Source organism: Centruroides sculpturatus, unplaced genomic scaffold (assembly GCF_000671375.1).
Source record: "Centruroides sculpturatus isolate CEXI.00-Female unplaced genomic scaffold, Cexi_2.0 scaffold167, whole genome shotgun sequence".
Lineage (NCBI taxonomy): Eukaryota > Metazoa > Arthropoda > Arachnida > Scorpiones > Buthidae > Centruroides > Centruroides sculpturatus.
In genome coordinates this window covers 776,125-801,869 of record NW_019384372.1, presented here as the reverse complement: position 1 = coordinate 801,869, position 25,745 = coordinate 776,125, and the positions used below count along the sequence as shown (strand labels likewise).

The 25,745-nt window shown below is 28.2% G+C and overlaps 1 protein-coding gene across 1 annotated transcript in view; it reads left to right on the top strand.

Moving 5' to 3' along the window:
* Positions 1 to 25,745, top strand: part of LOC111615192 (cytosolic carboxypeptidase 6-like) — a 141,348-nt gene that overhangs the window by 14,425 nt on the left and 101,178 nt on the right. The window contains exons 2-3 of the mRNA XM_023356604.1: positions 5,992 to 6,117; positions 16,988 to 17,112. Of these exons, the coding sequence (XP_023212372.1) occupies positions 5,992 to 6,117; positions 16,988 to 17,112 (251 nt within the window). The remainder of the gene's footprint in view (positions 1 to 5,991; positions 6,118 to 16,987; positions 17,113 to 25,745) is intronic.

Below are 25,745 nucleotides of genomic sequence, written 5' to 3'. Positions count from 1 at the left end.
TTTAACGTGTTTAGAAGCTGATGAAGATAGGGAAAGGAGTTTAAAATTGATTGGTAAGATAATAAAAATTTAATTATTGATTTAATATTAATAAAAATACACGGTTGATTTTTCACGAAATTGTATCTTTGTTAAATTGTCACGATCATGGTTAACTGCAATATTGTGTCAATATAATGATTTTATCAAATTGTTTGAAAAATATACTTGACTTAAACACGCGACTACATCCATTAAAAAATCATTATTTTCTGTCTTAAATCCTACAAAAAGAAGATGAATGCTTCGTACTGAAGTTGATAAATGTTTTCCTTATTTATTCCCGAATTATTATTTATTTATATTTTTTTAAAAATAAAATAATTATGCAACCGAGCGAGTTTACGTATTGGTAGTAGCGAATTATATACTTTTGAGGCCTTAAGAGCAGTTTTGTTATACGGTCTTTATGTAAAACTGTTTATATTTTTTATAAAAAGACAATAAAATCCTTAAATAATAGCAAGATTTTCTTTATAATATACACTTTTATAAAGGTATATTATTTTTTTCCTGTGTAATTTTTGAGGCCCTCCTGACGACGAGGCCCTAGGAGCGCTTCTATTAGGTAATTCTCCTATACTTGTTAGAAAAATTGAATTGTTTACCGTTTAACTCCGGTTAAAATTAAATAAAAAAATTAACTAACAATTTTTTTTGTTTATTTATAATAAAAACAAAGAAAAAAATAGAAGGGAAATAATAGAGAAACGAACGATAAAAATTCTATAATTTCAATAAAGTCCGTAGACCTGGCTTTGTTTATCTGAATAGAAATGTGTGTGTTGCTTGTTTTGTTTGTAACTTTGTTGCTAAGTGCAACTTAGCAACAATAATTTGATACTAACACATTGAAGTTTACGATATAATATATTAAGGAAGTGAAACATCAACAAACATTTTTATATAAGGAATATATTTTTTATTGTATAATAAACTCAAGGCGTAATTAACTTCTATATAAATAATGAATAGGCTTCTCTATTGATGATGCTTCTTTAAAGGTCACAAAAAATAAATAAATAAATAAATAAAGAGAAAAGTCTTCTACAGTTTATTACTTTACTTATATTCAATATAACTAATTAGTAACTTGATATTTTGTATTTTTTTTTAATTTGTATAAAAGTTAAATTAAAAATATATTTTAAAAGGCGTCTAAAAGCGTAAATAAGTAGAAAAATATTCGTTTTTTTAAGTAAAAAATATAAAATTTTGTCTAAAAATAATTTCTGAAATCCTTTAATTTAAATATATACAATAAAACCCTTATAAAACGGAGAGAAATGTGATTCCGTTTTACACAAGTTTTAGTGTAAAACGGATTAAAACCTGCATATAACACTAAAACCCGTGTAAAACGGAATCGCATTTCTTTCTGTTATATACAGGTTTGACTGTATATACAAGTTTAATGAATATTTTTAAGTTTTACTGCATTTTACATGAATTTTTATCATTATTTATATGCAGAATATCACGAATATTTAATTAATAGAACACGTGTTTACATCTCAAAATATTTATTTATTATTTGTAACTTATATGAGAGTTAAAATTAAATTTTAAAATAAAAATAAAAATTATGCATATATTATATTTAAAAATTTATATCGACGATTTAATATAAATTTTTAAAGATCGTGGTTTATTTAAATGAAGTTTAAATGAATATTATAAATTTTAAAATTCTCTAGAGCTATTTAGAATGAAATGAAATTAAAATTCTTAAAAGATATTATTAAATTTTTAAACTTGCGTTAAATATAATGATTATTTTTTTTATTAATTTATGAGCCAAGAATTAAAATCACGATCAAAGATACCTTTACTCACACTTTAAATTTATGCAAAGATCTCGATTTAGCGTCACCATATAAAATTGGCGCTAAACTGAATTATCCCAAACAATAAGGAATGAGTCTGAAAGCTTGTAAACCACGTACAGTACATCGATTCAAATCGTACATTTAAGGCTAGAAATTGTACACACTTACGTCGATTTGACGTCATTTTTTTAATTTGTTTACTGTAAAACTGAAGAGATGACGTGAAATTACATATTCTGTACAAAACGAACAGGATTATAGTAATCCATAAATACTGTAAGGTTTTATAGGGAAGATATACTCTTTGGCGTTATTTTGGAGGACGCTATATCGAGGTTTAAGTGTATAAAGGCCTATATATGTTACTTCGATTCCTTTCTATGTGATACAGTATATTTAAATTATATATATATATTGATTTATTTTTTCTGAAATATACAATATGTATTCATATATACTAGTTTTAAATAATTTTTAAAAAATATAATAAGTAATTTAAATTCTTAAAAAAATCTATAAATTGCTGGACGTTATTTTAAAGTACATTTTGTCGGAAGTTTCGAGTTAAATTTAGTGGATAGCCAAATAATAAGTCGTATGAAGAGCACAGAGAAGATGCCCTGAATTTTTATTAATTTTGTTTGAAGGGAGAATGGATAAAAATAACAATTTAAACATTTTCATAGGGGGAAAACCTATAAATTTTTATATAAGAATATAGGATGGATATCTGGTTTCGAGAACCACTCTCGGTTCCTCTTACTGCACATTTCTTTATTGCTATCGAATCAAACTAAATTCTCTATCGTGCACCAGTCAATAAGAATTCTATAAAAGGCAATATTTTATTGGAATTGACCGAGTTGATGTATTTGAATGTAACCTATTTTCAAAATTCTTATGCAATAAGATCTGCAGAGAGAGAGAGAGAGAGAGAGAGAGAAATTTTTTAGCTAATTTCCAAAAATATATAATCTTCAATGGATCGACCGTTTAGATAAAATATAGTAAGAGGAGAATCACTTCAAACTTTTGACTACAGATATTTTTATTTTTACTTAGGATATTAATTTTTCTAAAAGAAAAGAAGAGGAAAGAGGATTGGAGTTGAAATTCCTGATTCCTCTTCCTGAAGTATGTTCCCCCCTCCTATATTTTTTAAAAAATGGAATAAGTAATTTTTCGTTATGACATAATGCACATGTCAAAAATTGAACTAGCGGTGATCCATTTTAACATTTATTCTGTCGATATGATTCAATGTATAAATCCTTTTCTCTTAAAGTATCACCTGTTGTCTGTTTAGATTCGTAACGTTTACTAAGAATATCGAGCCACTTGTTGTGATTACCCTCTTGCGTGACCAAATCTCTCGATGAGAGATTTTCGAAATAAGAATATGTCAATATTATAGATAACGTCATAAAATATCCTGTTTATACTTCACCTTTCATCCTCGTTAAAACGAATATTTTAACTCAGCTGTATTTATTCGTTAAAAATTTCACATTCTACCTTTCAGTTTAAAAAATTAATATATAAAAAATATATATATAAAGTATTTTTATTCTAGTTTTTGTTATTGTTGTTCATGCTGTGGCTATGCTACATGCAACATTCCATTCCCCCTTCGCATGCGTTCGGTGGCAGATGAATCATGCTTTATTTGTAAGCCATTGTGGCGTGATGTCTATTTTTATTTAATTTTTTTTCTCCTCCTCTATTCATTTTTGTATGGAGGTAAACTATATAAAATTCTGCATAAAATATGATTGGTGTAAGATACGATAAGCAAAATTGCAATGGTTCTCTTACGGTTAGAAGGGGCGTAAATTTGTTTTAAAACTTAATGATCGATGAGTGTTTTCCTTCTGATAAACTGGATGGAGTTCCATTTGTATCATGTACAAAAGGCGTATTCATTTGGATAATTTAATTTTGTCTATGTTCAACATGTCCTAACTCAGCACATTTACTATCTTATCAATCACGTTCAGTATCTGATCGTACAGTATTTCCAATGTATCATCATTTCTCACATGGTGACACTTGATGCTACCACATACATTCCTTAGATAACATTACTGCCGTATAGCAATTACATGACATTTGTTTCGCCTGGCATGTTCAAATCTCAATTCTATGTATTTAACGCTACGCTAGGATAATTAATTGAATTAAAATTATTCAAAACATTTCTTAATTATATTTTTCTAACGGGGTTACATTTTTAATTTTTCTAAGTTAGGATTCTGTTATTTAGTTTTTTTTTCTTTTGTAAGCTGCGGTTTATATGGAATTTTCCAAGCGGAAAAGCTTTCGATATTTCATATGTTGAAGGTAATCTATAATGGCAGTTTCCGTCTGGATGTTTTATGATTCGGGCATCCAGGTTAAATTAGATCTTACCTATCGTTCATCAGAAAAATATCAACTTCTTCACAACAATTCGTATAAATGGATTTTTTCATACATCGCAGCAGAGTAAAACTCTTAAGTGATTCCTCGAGTAAATCGAATTTATAAACTCTGCTCTTTATATATATATATATAAAGAAATTTTATCTCATAAATTTTGTATTAATTTATGTATATTTTCCTTAAGAAAGATTTAAAAATCCGCATAATTATAGCTTTAAGCGAAGAGATAAACGGATTATACTTTATGGTAACTTAATGCATTTATATTCTTCTTCTTCTCTCTTTCAACAACGTAATTTTTTTTATTATTTTTATTTTTATAAAGAAAAATAAAAAAGAGGGAGGAATCGTAATCATATTTAACTATTAGAAGTTTAGAGCTAATTGCAGTTTTATGAGGCAAACATCACACTCTCCAGTTGTGTATCCTTCGGCATCCAATCAACTCTTCTAGCAGGATATTACACCATAAAGATTGGGATTGAAGCCAAGAATTCAGTTCAAATACCGGAGAAAAAGTAAGACATGAAAGTATTTTCTACAACAAATTTCATGCTCAGTTGCGATAGAAAATAGTCAATTAACTTTAAATGGGTCAAATATTTTATTTGCTTGCCTGTATAAGAAAAGATAAAAAAATTAAAAAAACTTGGCAACATAATATTATAAACATTAATCGCTGGGCTGTAAAAGAGAAATCATTACAAAGTATAATTATACGTGGAGTAAACCTTATCTTTAGGGAGCTCTCTGTAATGTAATTGCAATGGAGGACGGCAGCGTAAAGAAAATATTAAAGAAAAGAGCATAGACTTTGGCGGCAAAATAGACCTATAGAAAACTAACTAGAGTTGTTTTTGGTTGATATAAAAAGAAATTTATATAATAAAAAACCAATGAGTGGCTGATTATTGAATGATATGAGAAAGAAGATTCGGTATTATAAAGAGTCGGAAGAAACAGAAGAATCCTCCATTTTTTTTTCTTCGGCTAATGGCACTAAATGCAAGGAGTAAAGAAGAAACACAACAGAAAAAAGTCTTCCGGATGCATTAAAGAATGTTATTTCCGATATAACAAATGGAAGATAAATACAGGAAGAAAATGTCGAAAGATATTTTTTAAAAAATCTTCTGAATAAACGAGTTTCATGATATAGAACTCGTATAAAGCTACAACAAAACCGAGATTAAAATTAGATTTATTATCGAAAATTAATTGGAGAGTGAGTTAATTAAACTCTTAAAGAAGAAATGAATTACGGTGTGATGTTACAGTAGGAAAAAAACTATAGAAAATTGGTTACACGAAGCATAGATTAAGAAAAATCTTGTTAATCTTCGGTCAAGTTTTATATTTCGTTAGGATTTGGTTGGAAATTTTCAATGAAATTTCTTCGATAAAAAGCTTGTATTGTTTACAAGACAGAATGAAGACAAATTCCTCTTTTATTCTTACGATGAAAGATAACTTTTGTGGCAGTTCAGGACTGAGGTTTTAATTAATTTACTAAAGTTTGAATTACAGTTCCAGCGGAAGAAAACTGAAGCAAAAGAAGGATTTAAACCTTTAGTCTTTGGTTAAATCTACCCGTAATTACCTCTATCTTACTTTTAGAAGAGAATATATTATATGTAGACTAAACATGCATTATTCATCTCTTTCTATATATAAATTTCTCTATTTTCTTCTGTATTTTCAGATAGCAGCAGCGATAGTGAAAATACTGGAGAAGTGAAAAATGTGGCTCGATTGGTAATGAGACCTCCGGGTCATAGCGGTAAAGCTAAGAAGGGACATCTTGTTTTTGATGCTTCTTTTGAAGGAGGTAAATATCATAGTAAAATCCCTATGTTATAATAGAAAAGTTCGGAATACGAAATGTCAAAAACTTCTTAATGGCTTAATAATACATCAGTAAGATAGATCTGGGCTGTCGAGATCTTGTGTGGGGCCTGGTGTAGAGTGGGCCCTTTTTATCTTTTTTTTCTTGAAAAAAAATGTAAAAACAATCTTAACTATTTTATTTTCTGTTAGTAAAAATGTGAATTTATAGGGTAGAAACCACTTCATGATTTTAATTTTCCTCCGGGTCCTGAGAAGAATTCTTTGTTCCTCCATCTCGACGGCCCTGAGATAGGATTTTAAGTTAAAATTTTTGAATAAATAAATAAAAATTGACAATGGATTTTATTTATTTATATATGTAAAAAGGAATTATACCTTACTCCTTTGTTATTTTTCCTTTTTTTATGTGTATAGAAACCCATAAAGACGCTTTTTTAATGGCATAAAAAAGCCATTGATTATATTTAGCCTATATATCTACTTACTCCATTGTCTTCTTTTATAGATTTTTAGATATAAATTTATATTAGCTTATAAATTAATATAGTGTTAAATTTATTTATATATTATAATATATATATAATCTATAATTTAATTGGATTAAAAGCACAATCACTGACATATCCACTTATCATTATGGAAGGAGCATCGAGAATGGATTTGTGCATAAAATTAGGTTTATGCACAAGTTTTAGATATAAAATAACTATTATATATTTGATTTATTTATATTTACGTAATTATTGTAATTTACATTATATATTTATCATAAATTTTTTTGTTTATTTAAAATTTTTGGTCAAGAGGGGACGTTGCCCACTCTTTCTAACTTTGAATTCACCTATAAGCATAATTATTGAAATATTTGTATTATCGACGTCAGGGCATGGTTAAACGTTACTCAATCTGAAATGGAGCCTATAATGGGCCTTCATTTTTAAAATGACTTGAATACTTATAAAGTATGTATCTCTTATACAGGGGCCCACGAGTTTCGAATGTGTAGGGCCCTTAAATCTCTTTATTCGCTCCTGCTCAAATTTATTACAATAAAACCTCTTAATAACGGACACTGACGGGAACATTAAAAAATGGTTTTTGTTGCCGTTGTTTGGAGGATGTTTTGCATTCATTTTGCTAAAAATAAAATAAAATAAAATGAGAAAGTTCCTAGAAAAAATGACCGCCATTTAGAGATGGCCTTTGTTGGGAGTGTCAGGGCCGTATTTAGACATTTATCATCGGGGCGTGGAGGATGATTTTGTGAATTGATACCTATGGCTGATACTGATAGTTCATACAAAGTGCCAGTCAAGTAGGCTGGCTCTCCTCCCCCATTATCCCCATCTTTCACGCCCCTTTATTCTTCTGTTCTTTTCATAATTCCCCAAAAATATATTATTATATTTTTATTTTCGGTGGCATACTCCGCAAGCATACCTTCAATGGAGGGAGCGAAAGGACCCCCAGTAGCTCTCCCGAGAAGGTATCCATTATTGGATGCACGATTCAGATTTTATAGTTTAGATTACTTAAAATAAATTAGCATTATTGGAAGAATAAAAATCCTATTTTAAAGCAGTCGAAGTTAGAGAAATAAAATGATTTATATCAATAAATCTTATCCCTTTCTAAGCATACTATAAATTTACAAATTAGGTTATTTAAGCTTCATATAATTTATGTTCTTTACAGAAACTCGCTTTGATATTGATTTGTTTCTGTTTTGAGTACAATTTTTGCGAAAGAAAAGGATGGAATATTCTTTTTTATTTATTTTTATTTTATCCATTCATCTGACAATATTTATGTTTTCCATCTATTACTACTGGAAGTAAAAGTTTTCAAATATTTTAATTATAATATATTTATTAAAAAACAAACTTTAATATTAAATTTCGTTTTGTAAATGACCATTGATCAATTTCTTTCATCGATTTTCTTTTTAAAAATTTTAATAAATTTATTCAAATACCTAGCTTTATATGGTAACTTATTACGTGTTTAATTTTTCATATTGACGCTTAAATAAAAAGTTTTGAATGGATTTGAATTGTTTATAAATAGCATAAATTATATTATTTTACAGCAAATATTTATGCTTTTATCATTTTAAATTTACTAAAATTGCTTTTTTTAATGTAAACTTTATAATTGATAAACGAAACAAACACGTCTCCGTTTTGTAATATTTTCCATTCTGACCTGACCTGAAATTATGTTTATACACTATTTATGGTCAGTTAGTTTTAAATATTCATAATATAAACGAGCATAATTATGCCGGGTTGCAATTTTTAATCATCTTTTAACTTAAAAATCACGTGACTTCTGGTCCAGACCGAAAGTTCGTACACTTAGTCCGGGTCTCCAGCTTCTAAGTTTTCCATATCTGGTCTCGATTTTTATCTATCTAGCTGCGATCATGAAGTAAACGAAGGGCAGACAGACGTTATTATGAATGTATAGGTTTGAAATTTGAAAATTGTAGCCCATAAATTTGCATAAAGAATGTAAATAAATTTAATACTCTTAACAGAATATGAAGGAGGATGTCAAGTGACAAATACTTAAGAAAATTAAGCTGTTTATGGGTAAATCAGTACATAAAAAATTTATAAAATTTAACGAAGAGCAGTTACGCCCAACTGGTGTTAAAGTTAATGGGCGAAGTCATATATGCTTTTTTCGTAAATTACCCAGTTTAAATGGTTATATCTTATTTAGTTATCTTTAAAACTATGTAAAACGTTTCACGCATTACGTTATACATGTTTGGCAGGGAGGAATAAATAAATTTATTTATGTGGGGCCCTGGCACTTACAGTTGTGGAGCCTCCTCTAGTAACAAACGCCCGTACAAATAAAAACTAAAGGCCATAAATTTAGAAAAAAATATACATAATTATATATAATATAAAAATATGTCAATAAATTTGATTATAGCATTCTCTACTTTAAATTTACACAGAATTTATAAGTGATAGCATGTTGTATTTCGTTTCCTGAATCATTCCTTATTGGGCTACAATTTCGAAAAATTGTAGACTTATAAATTCTCACTGTTGTTCGTCTGTCTGTCCTTCCTTAATCTCGAGAATAGCCTTAAATAGATGAAGGTGGAGATCAGATGTGGAAATTGTAGTGGTAAGATGGCCCAATTAACTACATATGAACGTCCGAAGCAAACCGGAAGTTATATGATTTCAATTTATTTTCTCCAGAATTGAGTGACATAGATGACAGACATGACTTTTTGTTATCAGAAAAAGTATAATGTACAGGGGAAGACACAAATAATTTGAGATCGAGAAAATAAATTTTAAATTAAATAAATTAAAAATTGCAACCCGGCATTGTGAAGATGTCACAATAATTTTTGTTCGTTTCTATTATTTTTGTTTCTCTATTTTTTTTTAAATTTCATTTTTATTATTTTCTTTTTACGGAGGTCCTTGAGTACGTGCCCAATATGTCTATCTATAAACCAGGCTTCTTCAGTAAGGAAAGTGGTGGATTAAGATCTTCCGGATCTTAGGCACAGATATATTGGGGCCCTTCTACGTAATTTTACGACATCGTAAGCTAATAACGTTTAACTGTAGCCATAGAACTATTTATAAATTATGATACACGGTAAAATTGCTTTAATTTTTGAATTTAGGAGCCCGGGGCCCTAAGCATATGGTATCATATGAGACTCTAGATACGAGATCATGGGTTCCTAGGCATGTGAGGCGGTGCCTAACGGGCAATCTGACACTGGGTAAGGCCCACCTATCATCTTTTACTCTTAATCACAGAGGTTTTTAAAAGAGTATATTCAGTATAAACCCTTAAAAAAATCGAACAAAATCGTTAAAATTATCACGATTTTTATTAAAAATACCGAGAATCATTAAAAAATATTTAAAAGTATAAAAAAATTCAGCCGTAAAGATGTATAATATATATATATTTTTTATTTTTATAAAACCGAAGCCGTTTGAGTGTAAGGGTATTGCTATGCTATAAACGAAACAACGTCATATCTTCACGTAAAAGCTGTTATCGTCCACGACAAATTTGATTAGGGCATTTAATGTATTCTTATAAGGGCAATTTATATTCTCCATTAAGAAACTATTAGACAAAGTTATATTATTACAGTTGGATCCGCCAACCATACATGGTTAACCATGTTCTACATATTGGAATAAATACTTTTTGTAAGGCATGGGTGCATTTTCATTTATTACTATGCATCACACATACAACATTGCCTAGAGGTATATAAAGTTACGCATGTCAATGAGAAAGATTTTGACTTTCAAATCAGAATATCAAGGAGGGAGAAAGATTTCATAACGTGGGTGGTTAATATAAAAATTCAAAAGAAAGTCTTCCTCCCCGGATAAGCAGCTTCTTTATATTACATTTCTGCTTGATTTTTTTTTATATTAAATGTAATTTATGCATTCTTAAATGCGTTTAATATTTAAATTTAATTTATTAAGATAGATAAACTTTTTAAAAAACAATTTAAATAAAATTTTGTGAAGAGGGGATGCATAATAAGTTACCTATGGCTGATACTGATAGTTCATACAAAGTGCCAGTCAAGTAGGCTGGCTCTCCTCCCCCATTATCCCCATCTTTCACGCCCCTTTATTCTTCTGTTCTTTTCATAATTCCCCAAAAATATATTATTATATTTTTATTTTCGGTGGCATACTCCGCAAGCATACCTTCAATGGAGGGAGCGAAAGGACCCCCAGTAGCTCTCCCGAGAAGGTATCCATTATTGGATGCACGATTCAGTTTTTATAGTTTAGATTACTTAAAATAAATTAGCATTATTGGAAGAATAAAAATCCTATTTTAAAGCAGTCGAAGTTAGAGAAATAAAATGATTTATATCAATAAATCTTATCCCTTTCTAAGCATACTATAAATTTACAAATTAGGTTATTTAAGCTTCATATAATTTATGTTCTTTACAGAAACTCGCTTTGATATTGATTTGTTTCTGTTTTGAGTACAATTTTTGCGAAAGAAAAGGATGGAATATTCTTTTTTATTTATTTTTNTAATATATAATTTTAAAACATTTTTTTATCATTATTTTATCATTATTTTAAACTGAAATTATGTAAACATTTAAATACAATCGAACCCTTAATAAAGGCCACCACCTCTAAACAGCGGCCATTTCTTCAAAAACTCCACCTCTAAACAACAGTCAATTTTTTTATGTTCCAGTCAGTTCAGAGGTTTGCCTGTACTTTTAAATTACTCCTTAACTATTGAAAACTTGATACTCAATTAAAGTGGGCTTTAAGTGGACTAATTTTAATTATATTTTCCTTAAATTTCATTATATTTTATGTAAATAAGTTTAGTATATCGTATATAGAGCCAGATAAGTTGTATATAAATTGCAATTTATCTAGTTTTGTGTACAAAATACAAATATTATTTATTTCAGAATTGGGATAATTTAAAATAAAATTTTAATTGTATATTCTCATTTTATATATAAATAGGTTTAATATTTTGTAAACAAACCTATACAAATTGCTTCTAAATTACACCCTATCTACTTTTGGAAACTCGTTTTATCCTTCAAACTTTATTCTAAACTAAATATGTACACTTTTATGTACTTTATATTGCTAAATTCTATATATTAAGTAATCAAAACCATTATTACCCTTCATACTTTAAGTATTTTCTTCATAAAATTGCATTTATTGACCAAACCTTAATATAGAGATAACATTTATTTCAAGCGAATGCTACGATTTAAAGCAATTTATTATTATTATTATTATTTGTACTCTAAAAAATTCTAAGTTAAAATAAAATTCGGGCATTTTACAGGATGCTGAGTTAGCAAAAATATTAAATAAATAAATAAAATAATTATTTATTATCCATCACAATACAATGTTATAAAATGTATATCTATCCCCATATAGATTCACGCTGTATAATTTTATGTTTTTTATATCCAAAATTTATATTTTATGATTCTTACTTTGAATTTTATCGGGAAACATTAAAATATGAAACAGGCTAAACCAAACTATAAATAATTCTTCTTTTTTTAGATAGTATGTCAGAGATTCACATTTATTTTCTCCCTCTTCCCCTTCTTTTTCCCTCTCACTACCTTACACCTTTCATTACATATTTAACATTTTAAAAACTTCTATAAATATACAAGGTTAATCTTGGGCACCATTTAAATAATAAATAAAATTTATAAATTTAGAAATATATATATATATAAAGAATAAGAATGAAAATTGAAAATCGCCATAAATCAATTTTTTATGCCTCCCCCTTCTTCTTCTATTTTTGTAGAAGATCTACAATGACCTAAATGTGAAATAGCATTAATAATGAGTATTGCGTGAGAGGTCATAAACTTATAACGGCGAGAATTTTCTCCCCCCTAAAAAAGGGTAATATTTTAGTGAGTTTTAACAATTAACTATGAAGAAAATTATATAGTAAAGTTACCTTAAAGACGTCATATTTTATGCTACTTTCACTAATAAAAATTGGAAAAACTTTTTTTTACGTAATATATTATCCTCTCGATTTAACACACCCCGATTTAACGGACAAAAAATTTAAAATATTTGTTTTATTATTATTTTATTCGCGACCGTGCTAAAAGGTTGGATCGATGAGTCAGTCCGTATAAATTACAATATTATTTTAACCATATTTTTAAGTTCGCCATTAATGTATGTTTCTAAAACAGACTCGATTTAACGGGTCTTCTTCGATAGCGTTCACCCCTTTCTCCAAATTACTTGTTAAATAGACTTGTAATTCCCGATCTACTATAATGTCTGATTGAGCGTTTTACATCACGTAAAGGGATGGCGATTCATTATATATACCTTTTTTTTCTGTTAAAATTTCATTTAATTGTGATGAAATTGAGCTGTCAACTCTTTTGAATTTAACGTCTAGTTCTACTCATAGAACAAAATAATTTTGTCCAGTTTGTAATTAAATTTCCTCTCGTGTCAGACTTAAAACCTTTGTAGAAAATTATCAAGCCAAGCCATTTCGAAATCGTTTCATATAGCTTTAATACACGATAAAACATGTTTGTCTACAATAAATCGAAAGCAATATGACGTTATATAGTGTAGAGAAACTAAATAAAAATTCTCTCTCTCAACTAGTTGATCTATATTTCAACAGATCATAACTCTCCTCTTATTTGGTAATTTGTTCAATATTTACTGAACAAATTGTTCACATTTAATTAAGATTATTTATGGAAATATTATATGAGTAAATTAACTTTGACGTCCAGACAAGGCGACATCAAAGCTAAATCAAATTATTAAACAACCGATGCCAACACCAAACAAAATAATTGGAAATTTATTTAGCATCGGTAATGCAATTTACCTAATCACTTATATCTATAAAATATTCTTTATTATAAATATTTTCCATTTAAAAAATTGTATAACTTGCAAAACAATTAGAAATAACTTGCACTAATAATTTATTTTAGAAAAAAGACACGTGATTAAATAATCAATATTGTTCTCCTTCTGTACAACACACACACACACACACGCTGTGTTATGTATCTATGTATATACATTTTTCTATGATATCAATCGTAGAAACCATTATCTAACTAAACTTTTAGAACTATAGAAATCAAATATTTTAATATTCAACGATGTCATTAGCATTACTCGATACTTTTTTTTGTATTAGAATCAAACCATTTGTAGACTGAATCATCCATTAGTCTGCTCTCTTTACTTTGTTATCATTAAGGTATAGTTCCTCTTTCTCTCCTTTGTTTCATTGCTTTCCCTTACTAAATCTCTACGTTATTATCGAATTTTCTGTGTTTTTTTCTCTCCAAGAGCAAAATTTATTTTAAAAATAATTAAATTTATAAGCGTAAATATTCATTAATTACCGTTTAAGGCGTTAGAAAATATTGTATTGTATACTAATAATAAAAAAAGGAGGAAGAATTGGAGTTGGAGTATAGAAAAGGGAGGAGGAAGAGGAGGAGGAAGAAATCTTTCGGAATCAATAACTGTAGTTGATTCAAAAGACAAATGGTTATTTTAAGTGTATGGATATAAATGATTCTTAAGCATAGATCTTGAATGCATAGGTACAGAATCTTAAATCCATAGGTACAGATGGTCTCTACTTCACTTTTGGCAGATGTTAAAGCAATTGAAGACTTGCGCTAACTGGACAATCTGGCTCCAACTGGAGCAGTAGACATCGAGTGAGAAATGAGGAGAAGCGCGTAGTGGATGCTTGGCACCATCTCTCTCATTGCTTTACTCATCCATCTTTCTTCTTTCTAACGTCATCGATTTTGTAATTTGTAGAAGTTGGGGTTTATCCAGGTCTTTCTAATAGCCAATCTGCATCGATCTGATCAAACGAACGCACCTGGTACGGAATTTATGTTCTCTCTAGTCTCTATTGGATCGAAAGGATTTGGATGAATACTTTCTTGTTCACAGATTCTCTGAATATTTATATATTTTTATTATATATATGTATCGGCCACTTTATATATTAATAATGTAATCTTTTTTCTTTTTTTTCTTCTTTTTTTATACGGAATGATTTTGTTTTGGGTTAAAGATACTTGAATAAATGCATGGAAAACTTTTTTTCCTTTAAAAAGTAAACTTTAAACATTATAATTATTGCTGAGGATGCTGTGAATATCATTTATTTTGCATAAATAAATTTTATTTCTTAAATAAAATATTCAATTATTTACTTACATTTTTCTTTAAGTTATAAATAATATTTATACACGTTATTGTGTAGCCTATGTATTTTATCTTAATATATCAATATAATAAAATTAATTAAATTATCGATTTATACGTAAAATAAATCATATTATTTAAAACATAATATTAAAAAAGAGATTTTTATCGTTGACTTTTACACAGGATTGACCAAAATTAACCTTAGAACAAATAAATCTGTTAACCGACTTATGGGCCACCCTGAATATATATTAATACACCTTTAAATATAATTAATCTATTGTACGTATTATAAAAACAGTACACAAAATTATATTATTTTCTATGGAAATTTTCTATATATAGAATCGCAAAAGGTTATTAAACTTACTGACAAGTTCTACACTTCCACGCTTTTAAACTGTATCAAATTTTTAAATATGTCTACTATACCAGTTTAGCATTTACTTAGCTAATAAATTATAGTCATAAGCTCGAAAATAAGGTTAATTAAATTTGTTTAATCAGTGAATTTTTAATGGTGAAGCCATTTTATAATTATATTCATCACAGGAGAAATCATTTTAAAAGATCGAATTTCCAGATAAGGAAGATGATAAGATACGCTTTCTCTTTGCTTCTCATAAACTAAGCTTAATATAAAATAAACAATATAAGACATTATCATAATCATATGCAAGGAAAGCTTTTAGCCATTAACATCCATCGTCTCTTATTAAATAAGGAAGTAAACAGCATCAATCTCCCAGCATCCAAGAAAAATGCCTTTAAAGATGAGTAGAGATAAAGAATAAAGAGTAATTATTAAAAATAATAGCCCTTTAAAACAATCAAGATATTTAAAATTTTAAACTTTATTAAAGCTTTTTTTTCCCTACTTTCATAATAAAATGCTTAATAAAGATTTCGAATTTTAAATCATTTTTAAAAATATATTTTTTCATAAAAAATGATTTTTTTAGCTTAGGTTTTAAGGAGTTTTCTATGTAACGAGATATTTCTTTTATAGAAATTTGCTGGAAGATTTTAAAAAAAAAATGCCACAAACATCCAAATTTATTTTTAACGATGTTCGGATTCTGCATTTTTGTGCATTAGGTAAACGGATACATTTGTTTGTCTGTTATCTAAATTCGAAAATGTAATGAAATTTTGTTGCTAAATTTCGACCCTAGATGGCGCTTTACGGTGATGACAATTTTTAAAAAATTTGAAAAAAATTCAAAATTTTAACCTTACGTCAAATCCGTCTTCATGTGTAGATGATACGAACTCATAAAGTTTCAGTAAGATATAAGCTAATTGCTGTATACAAAAGCAAAATTTCATGCTTTAAAAATGTAAAAATGCAAAAAATCATTTAGTTTTTTTGTAAAATTTAATGATAAATATCATATTTATCTTAGTAATGACAGTAATTACGTATAAAATAACACGCAACTCTTGCTATTCCGGTTTAATAGCATCCGTAATGATGGAAAGAGTTGCATCATCTTTAGGGATGCTAAGAGATTGCATGCTATTTTATTATAATGTTATAAAAAAATTTATAAGTATGTTATATAAAATAAGTGTTTTTAATTACTTTACATGTATTTTACATTTTATTACGGAGAGAATCGTAAGAATTTACTATATTTTCATATCTAGAATCACGTTTAATAGCAATTTTCCTGTTTTGGGAGGATTTAAAATAGAGGTATTTTTGTACAGATATCAGGGAGATGTACAATAAAATGCAAAAAAAAAATCGTATTTATCTTACTATTAACTGCAGAAGTTCGGGGAGAAAGGGGGAGAGGAAAAAAAACCTATCTAACATAGTCTCAGGAGACTACAAAGAACTTATTCCCCTATCTGTCGTGCCATTAGCATCAGTAATAGCTGAACGGAGAGGGGGGCCAAAGAAGGGACTACAACTGTGTTATCTTTGATTCGGTAAAACTTTTATAAGCCTTATTACCAAAGTAGATCGAAGGATACATCACGGCACTCAATCCATCATTAACCTTAATTTTAATACTTAATTCGTTCTTTCAGAATTATAACCAGATGTATTTGTGATTATAGGAAACTTAGGAAAAGTGGACTACGTTTCGGAATTTGAATACGATCTTTACATCCGACCGGATTTAGCGAATCCCCGATATAGAGTATGGTTTAATTTCACCATAGAGAATGTCCGACTGGAACAGGTGAGAGATAATTATCGATTTTTTTAAACAAAGAAAAAAAAGGAATATAAACTTCATATAACGTATTTATTACATAATAAACTCGAAATTATTGTAAAAATATACCTTTAATTCTAGGAAATAAGTCATTTCTAGCGAAATTTAACGTTTCTTCGTAACACGTAAATTGTATTTTTCATGAAATTTTTGTATATATTTTTTAATCTTATTTTTTAAATTCATCTCTTATTTATTTAGGAAGAAAAATCTATTTAAAAAAATAATTGTAACCATATTTAAAAAATAAATTGTATAATAATATTCCTGTATAATAATAAACTTTTGATAAGTTAAAAGTGAATGAAATTGGAAAAAACTTACAAAATTTTCCATTTATTAAGTCAGAAACTTAAAAAAATAAATGATTTCCTTCAAAGATAATTATTTTAAGCAATAAACGTCACAGTGGCATAAGTAAAACCGATATTATGTGGTGGCTCGAATTAGAACGTGCAAACAAGTGGCGCATTGATCTATGGGCAAAAAGGGCAATTGCCTAGGGCCCCACCAAAAGTGGGCCTCAAACCAATTTTTTATAAACTCATTGCTGTACTAAGAATATCGAAATTTAAATTTGGACTATATCTGAAGACCCTAGATTGCAGGTATGGCACAGAAGTGAGTTGCGTTAAAAACTAACGAGGATACTGGGGGATTCTTCCCAAAATTTATCGAACACAAATGTTTGAAGTCAATACTGTACAGTACATGGGGCACCCATGAATCTATAACGCGCCACTGGCAAACTTTTATCTCTGTACCACTATGGATGAAACCACTAACTCTGTAGATGAAGAATAAAGTCTTAGATTTTGTATTAATATATAAACGTGTATAAGTATATAGTCACATTTAAAAGGGGACCGGGCCCCGGGGCCCTCCTGGTTACGTTACAGATTGATAATTATACTCAATTACTTAATCAACGATCAGATGGAGCGTGGCTTAAAACAAATTATAAATCGTTTTATAATATTTCTTAATCAATATTCTTGAATAATATTAAATTTTTAGTAAGTTAAAAGATTCTCCAAATAAATAAACTCGAGAAAAGTAACTCTAAACCTTAAACATTATATTTTTCTAAGGTATATAAAAATTTTTTATTCATGTTTATAAAGTTTGCAACGTTGTGATAAGTAAATTTTACTTGCAGTTTGTGCGATATTTATAGTAAAAAATTAATCTCCTAACTCTTCCTCTCTCTTTCCCTCTTCCCCCAAAAAAGGGGGAGGAAGAAATTCATAGCAAACGTAAATTTTAATATATGTAGATAGCTTCATATTCGTGTGTTAGCTAATTATAAACGCTTCTTCATACGAATACTGATATGTCATATGAATAATGATGACAAATTAGTATTTATTAATACTATAAATACTTATGAACGTATAAATGCTTTATGGAGTATGAGCTTTTTTTAGGTAAATATATACGAGATAAGATAATTTAACTCAATACTTCGAATGGTATTTATATATTTAAGAAAGTGTTGAATATTTTATTTTGTTTTAAATTTAATAATAATAGTAATTTTGTATATTTTTCCGCTGTTTAAAGTTTAATAATTGCTTTTTAATCATTAGAAATTATACACACGAGAGTAAATATAAAGGCAAATATGATGCGAATTTTTATTCTCTCGATATTTAGTTGAGGAATAATCAATTTTGTTCGATATTTTTGAAGAATTTTAGAATAAAATAAGCACTTTTTCTCCCTCTAATTCTTTATTTCTTGCTCCTTTTATCTATCTAATTCTTTGTTTTTCCTCTTTTTAGCTCTCTAATTTTCTTTTCTTTATTTTCTAAGAAGCTTAGTATGATTTGCTTTCTATTACCTGTTATAAAACATCCATAAAATTATTATATAATTTTACTAATTCGTTCAGAACGATAAGAATTCTTGTATAGTAGAATGTAATTATTTTACTGCATTCGATCGAATTTCTAGGTATTCATTAGTTTAAGCACGAAAAAAAAATAGAAAAAAAAGAAAAAAAAATATAGAAAAAATTTACTCGTATTAAAGGAATTAAATCTTGTAGGACTTGTATATATAAACCCTACTAGACGTAATTTTCTAATAGTGTATGCATGTCAGCATTCAATTAGTTTAAGTATAAAAAAAGTTTAAATAAAATGGTTGGATTCGTATGTGCTTATATACATATATATGAACCCTACTAAACGTAAGGTTTAGTAGTTTAGATATGTATTTAATTAGCTTAAGCATTAAAAAGTAGAGAAGAAATGCTTCCAGGGGTAAAGAAAATTAAATGTAGTAATGTTTGTATATATATATATATATATACACGAACTCTACTAAACAATTTTTTAATAGTTGATGCATAGGAGGGTTTAATTAGTTTAAGCATGTAAACAAAAGGGAAAAATGGTCTCGTGCCAAAGTAAATTAGGTGTAGTAGGGTTTGTGCATCTACGTACAAACCCTACTAGACAGCTTATGCATAGAAACGTTTAATTAGTTTAAGTATGTAAAAAAGAACACAAAAAAGTTCTCATGTCAAAGAAAATTAGGGATTTACGTACGTATGTATAAACCCTATTAGATATAGTTTTCAACTAGTTTAAGCATGCAAGTATTTAATTAGCTTAAGCACGTAAAAGAAGGAAAAGGAAAAAAGTACTTTCGTGTAAAAGAAATGAATCCTGGTAGGGTTTGTATTTACAGAGAGAGAGAGAGGTAATTATTACAAGTAAATTTTAACTACTATAAACCAGAAATAGTGAAAGTAGAGTTATTAGTATTAATTCTTTAGATACAGAAGGCTTTTTTGTAAAAAATGTACTGATGTATTTTTATGTAATAACATCGGTTAATGATTATCGAATGAATAAAGCAGGCTAAATGTCGTTTGTTTCGAGAGGAAATGAGAGGGGATGAAGAAATCGCGTGCAACTTTCATTTGGTCGATAAAAAAAAGTCTGTTCTGTTTTTTTAAAGAAATAGTCGACAATTGCTTTTGACGTTCTAGTTTCGTAGAATACTAAATTCTTAGAAGCGAACCTAACATTGTTGACATGTTATAACCTCTCCAATTCCACCAAAAAAAGAAAAAAAATTTCATTTTCCCCCATTCTCTCCTTTATATTTTCGTATATTGATCCACTTTAATGGAATTTTTATTTATGGATAAAAAGAATTCTTTTTTTAAAATTAAATACATCCACACCGCTACAAAGTATTAAAAGAAATTTAAAAAAATTCTTCAATTTTCTAAGTGAATTTTGATTGTGATGTAACATGGAAGATGCTGTTTTGGTATATTTTGTAAATGTAAAATTTTAAATTTTCTGTCCAGTGCTACCCCGGGGATGAGTTTAATCAAAAGGAAATCCATAATTAATTTGGAAAGAATTTTTATAAAAATGAATTGAAATTTCTCCTATCATTATCTGTTCCTCAAGGAGGCAATTATATTAATGTTTAAATGAATGCATCATATAGATAAGCCTTTGATAGATCTTTACTTTTATCTTTTTATGCAATCACTTCGTTTTACTGGAGATTTTACAGTTGCTCTTTGGTAATTATTTTATATAATTTCGTTATTTTTAATCAAATTTATCGTTTTATTTTATTAGAATTATAAAATTGAAGAATTAGTTTTGTTATGTGTAATATAGGCAGATATTAATTATAAATTTAATTTTTGCTTAGTTTTAAGCAAAGTTTATAAACTATCTCATCGTTTGCTTGATAATTAAGCTTATTTTCTGTATTTTTCTACTTTTAATCTATAAAATTTTACTGCTTTACACTCAATTTTTGGATTTTTAGCATGGAAATATATCAAATTTAGCAAAATTATATCAACATTTATAAGCTCTCTCGTTATTTGCTTGATAATTAAGCTTATTTAATGAATTTAATTTAATAAATTTGTAAAATTTTATTGATTTATATCCAATTTAAAACTGTATAAGCATTAATTAAAGCTAAGCATAAGCATTTAGACTACCCCTTTATTTTCTTACTAATTAAACCCATTTTTTGAATTTTTAAAATTTTAATTTATAATTATTTTAATAAAATTTTAAAAATTTTATTACTTTACATTCAATATTTAATTTTATAAGGGGGGAGTTTGTTTTCCTTTATCGATTTTCATATGTTGTCCGACTTTCCCCGTATAATGTAAATAACATCAAAATTTAAAAAAAAAAAAAATATTTTTTCGTAGTCAAAACCGCGTAATTTATGTAAAAATTAAAGTATTTTTAACGCCTTAAATTTGAAAATTTTGAAGTAAAAATATAAATAAATCAAGCAATAATCTCTCATGCATAATTAACGAGTGTGTTTTTTTTATTTGATTGATATCAGAGTTATTCAGATATGAAGTAGACATATCTATCATATATAATATTCATGTAAAGCTGGAATTTTCATATAGATGTTCATAAATACATAAATTATTAATGACGCCATTCAGTCAGTCAGAATCAACTCGAACGGTAAGAAATTCAATGTAACACAAGACATATTTGTGGGTAGATAATCGAAATTTCCTTATAAATCTACTCTTGTATACTTGTATGAAGGAATAAATATGGATGCTAGACGATAAATATTTACATCCCAAGCATGAAAAATATATAGAGATTAGTGTTTTAGAGTTATTATAAGGTTTGGGAGAATAATTTTACCGAATTTCTCTAGAGGAAGATGGAGTAAATCGTCAAACATTTATAACTCAAACTCTGATTATTGGTCCCTCATATTAATGGATTTTATAATAAATGTTGCCTCTACGACATCAGAAATGCCAATATTTTTGATAATTTTAACGTCGTTATTATTTTATGCTTAGTTATTACGTCTTTCTTTCGTGTGTTTCAACCTTTGATTATGATTCTGAGACGATGTTAGGGGGGTTTTCCTCTTCTTCCCCGTTCTAACGTTATTGCATGTTGTGTTTCTGCAGCATAATTCTGTCAGAAATGATTTGAATCGATTTTTTCTCATTGAATCCATTCACAATAGCGAATAAGATTAAGTACAGGATGTTTTCTTCCCCCTTTCTTTATATACAGTGGAATGATTTTCCATTATTAAAAAGTGGCTTCATGCAAAATATAGTAGATAACGACCAGTTATAAATTTCTTTGTGTTCTTTTCAGTCTGACATGAAATTTTTCCAGTTTGGTAACTTTAGGAGTTTGCTCAATAAACGTCGAGTAAGAGACTAAACAGAATGTAATAACCAAAGATCTGGGATAAAATAAGTGTTACGTACGATTATTATATATTAAAACTGTGAGATTATAAAACTTACATTATATAATTTCGCATAAATGTTAATTTATAAGATTAAAATACAAATTTAGTTCAAGAATCGCTTGCAAATTACTCGTTAGTAATCAACAATTAACGGATGTTTTAAACAAATTTTAAGGCAATATTTTGCGATTTAATTCAAGAATTATCTGTAAATTTAATGTATAAATCTCAAAATACGAAGCCGGAAGCAAATATTATTTTAAAAACGTGAATTTCGAGGCGAGAATCGCTTCCAAACATTAATTTGCACGCGTCAGACTGTACGTTTCGAAACAAAATCATCCGAAAATTTAAATTTATTAAACCGTGAGTTTTGAGATCGAATCACTTGCAAATATTATTCTGTAAACGTTAAATAAAGGAATTGGCCGCAAACATTACACCGAGGTATATTATTAATTTGTAAGCACGAAATTGGAGGGAGAGATGGACGAGTTATAAGTGAATTTTTTTTTGGACCAGGCTTTCTTCTACATCAAAAGGAGGAATAAGGAATCGATTTGCAATCATTATCTGCGATTATGCAATAAGAAATGGCCAGAGGCAGCGATATATTTCCTAGAACCGATTTTGGTAGATCTGCAGAAAGTTTCTGATGATACAGCATCGTGTTTATACATGGTGAAAGAAGAACATAAGCTGTTTGGTACCAGCGGATTTAAATTTTAAAGTCGAGTAATGTCCCCTATTCGATTATTAACATCAATATCGATCGTTTGGGTAATGCTATAGGCAAAGCAAATCAAAGGTTTAGTTAGGCGGAACTTAAGAGGGAATATAATATTTGCAACTCTTATTTTCTCCAGTAACATTCGATTATATGTATTTATTCTCTCAGAAAATTGACTAAGGAAGTTCGAATTTCGTTAAGAATAAATACGGTGGAACCTCGATTTAACGTATTCCCCAATTTAACGGATTAAAAAAAGTTAGAACTAGTCAGTCTGTATTAATTACTAAATGTGCGCTATAATATTACAGTAGATTCTCGATTTAACGAATTAATTGGGGATGAAGAGGCATCTGCGATGGCCAGAAGTCTGTTAAATCGAACGTCTTTTAAAAACATATATTAATAACGAATTTAAAATGCAAAATATTATGAGTAAAGTGCAATAGATCTTCGATGTAACGGACTCCGATTTAACGGAAAAAAATTCTACTCTTAAGGAAAAGTTTAAAACCTTTTTTATTCCCGAATAGACCCCAAATTTCCCAAATTAATTCGTTAAATCGAAGGTCTACTGTAATATTATAATGTACTGTACTGTACTGTACAGTACATTGTAATTTATACTGATTAACTCAACGTTTTAGCGTGGACAGAAGTTTTATGTCCGTTAAATCAGGGTGTGTTAAATCGAGGGTCTACTGTAGATTAATTTTACATTTAATAAAAGAGTCCACGAGTCATTCTGTATACGTTGTCTGATGAATTACACGTGGTATAGGGCTCTTATTCTAATTCTATCAACGTAGTGAAGTTGTGAATTAATAAAATAAGAGTTAAATGTTCATTCTTGGAATAATTTTAAATTATGTAATTAAAAGTAAAGTATATAGCAACTAAAAACGTAGGGAATTGTTAATAGATGCTCTTGTCTCTGGTTGGTCGTTAACCTCTTTGTTCTCTCAATGATCTTTATCTTCTTGAAGAGTAAACACATTTTCCTTTAGTTTACTATTTAAACTTTCAGCTTCTACCCTTTGAAATTTTATAAATTTCTAAAATATAACTTTTAATTTACTTGACCTTTGTCCTCTTTGTGTATAAACTTGCGGCAATTTTTTAAAAATTTAATGCCTTTTCTTGATCTCTACGACACGTAATTACGTTCTAGAATATTTCTATATTTAATAAAATACTTTAAAAATTAATAAATATCGAGAATGTTTCAGTCGAAACTAGATCTAAACTAATTTAAGTTTGGATACGTGTTATTTACTAATTTGTATTTAATACAGTCGAACCTGGGAACAACGGACACTGACGGGAACGTGAAAAGTGGTCGCTGTTTGGAGCATTTAGTAAGCATGTTTAGTAAGCATTTTTGTTCGAAAGTTCTTGAAAAAATGGCCGCTGTTTAGAAGTGGACGTTGTTGGAGGTTCGATTGCATTATAATTTTTTATTATATTTCAAGTGATGATTGCGCTAATTAAATTCTTTCACAGGTGATTAAGAATTCGTGTGTAGGTTATATAATAATGTAATTTTTATTACGCTTTACTGTAAAACCTCGATATAACGCTTTCCGAAATAGCGCCACCCCCGTAAATCGCCACTTGTGAACGATCTTCCCCGTAAATATTAAAGAATACTTTTGTATCTGTGAATTATTACTAAATGTATACAATTTTGCATTGACAAATAACGTTCAATCAATTTGGCGTAACAATCAATCATTGTTATCACCAAATCACGTGACTTTCGAACTCGAGCTCGTGTGTATAATTCTTAATATTTTAGGTACTTCGGTTCAGCGGTACACTAGATTTAGTGCCAATTTCAGAGAAATCAAGATTGTGCACAAAAAAGAAATAATGGTTTGGATTCGAATTTCTCAAAAAATTAATTAAATAATTATAAAATAATTATGTACGTAACATTACACTAATTTGATTTTACGTAAACTGATTGATTAAATCGAAGACAATTATTAATTTCGCATTTAAATATTATTTTTCTAGAGTATAAAATGCGAGAAAAATTAATAATTTCGTGAGAAAATATTTTTCTGGAGGATGAAATTCAAGAAAAATTATTAATTTCGTACGAAAAAAAAAAAAAAAACATTTTTTCTGGAGCGTAAAAGTTAAGGAAAATTACAACAAAATGTAAAATTTTTGTACAATTTGGCAATTTCAATGATTACATAGAAATTTTTCTCAAAAATTTGAGAGAATATCTAAAATCTTCATCTCAAAATCCATGATTGATGCAAACATCAATTATGAAGACGGGGATCAAAGTTTTTGATGCATTGCTACAATTTTCGGCCAAAATTTAAAAAAAAAAAAAAATATATATATATATATATATATATATTTTAAGACGTAATCACTTTCACTGTTTTTTTCCTCTCGAGAAGTTTATTCACTTATATATTTAAAAAATGCTTAATTTTCAATTTTTCTCGACGATTTAACTACTCATACACCTCATCAAACAAGCGTAATTTTGTATCCGCGTGCTTAATATAATATACAGGAAAAAAGGGAGGAGTGTAAAATCAGTAATTATCCCGTATGCCGAGTTATATTTTATCACTTAGTCAAAACTCAGCAT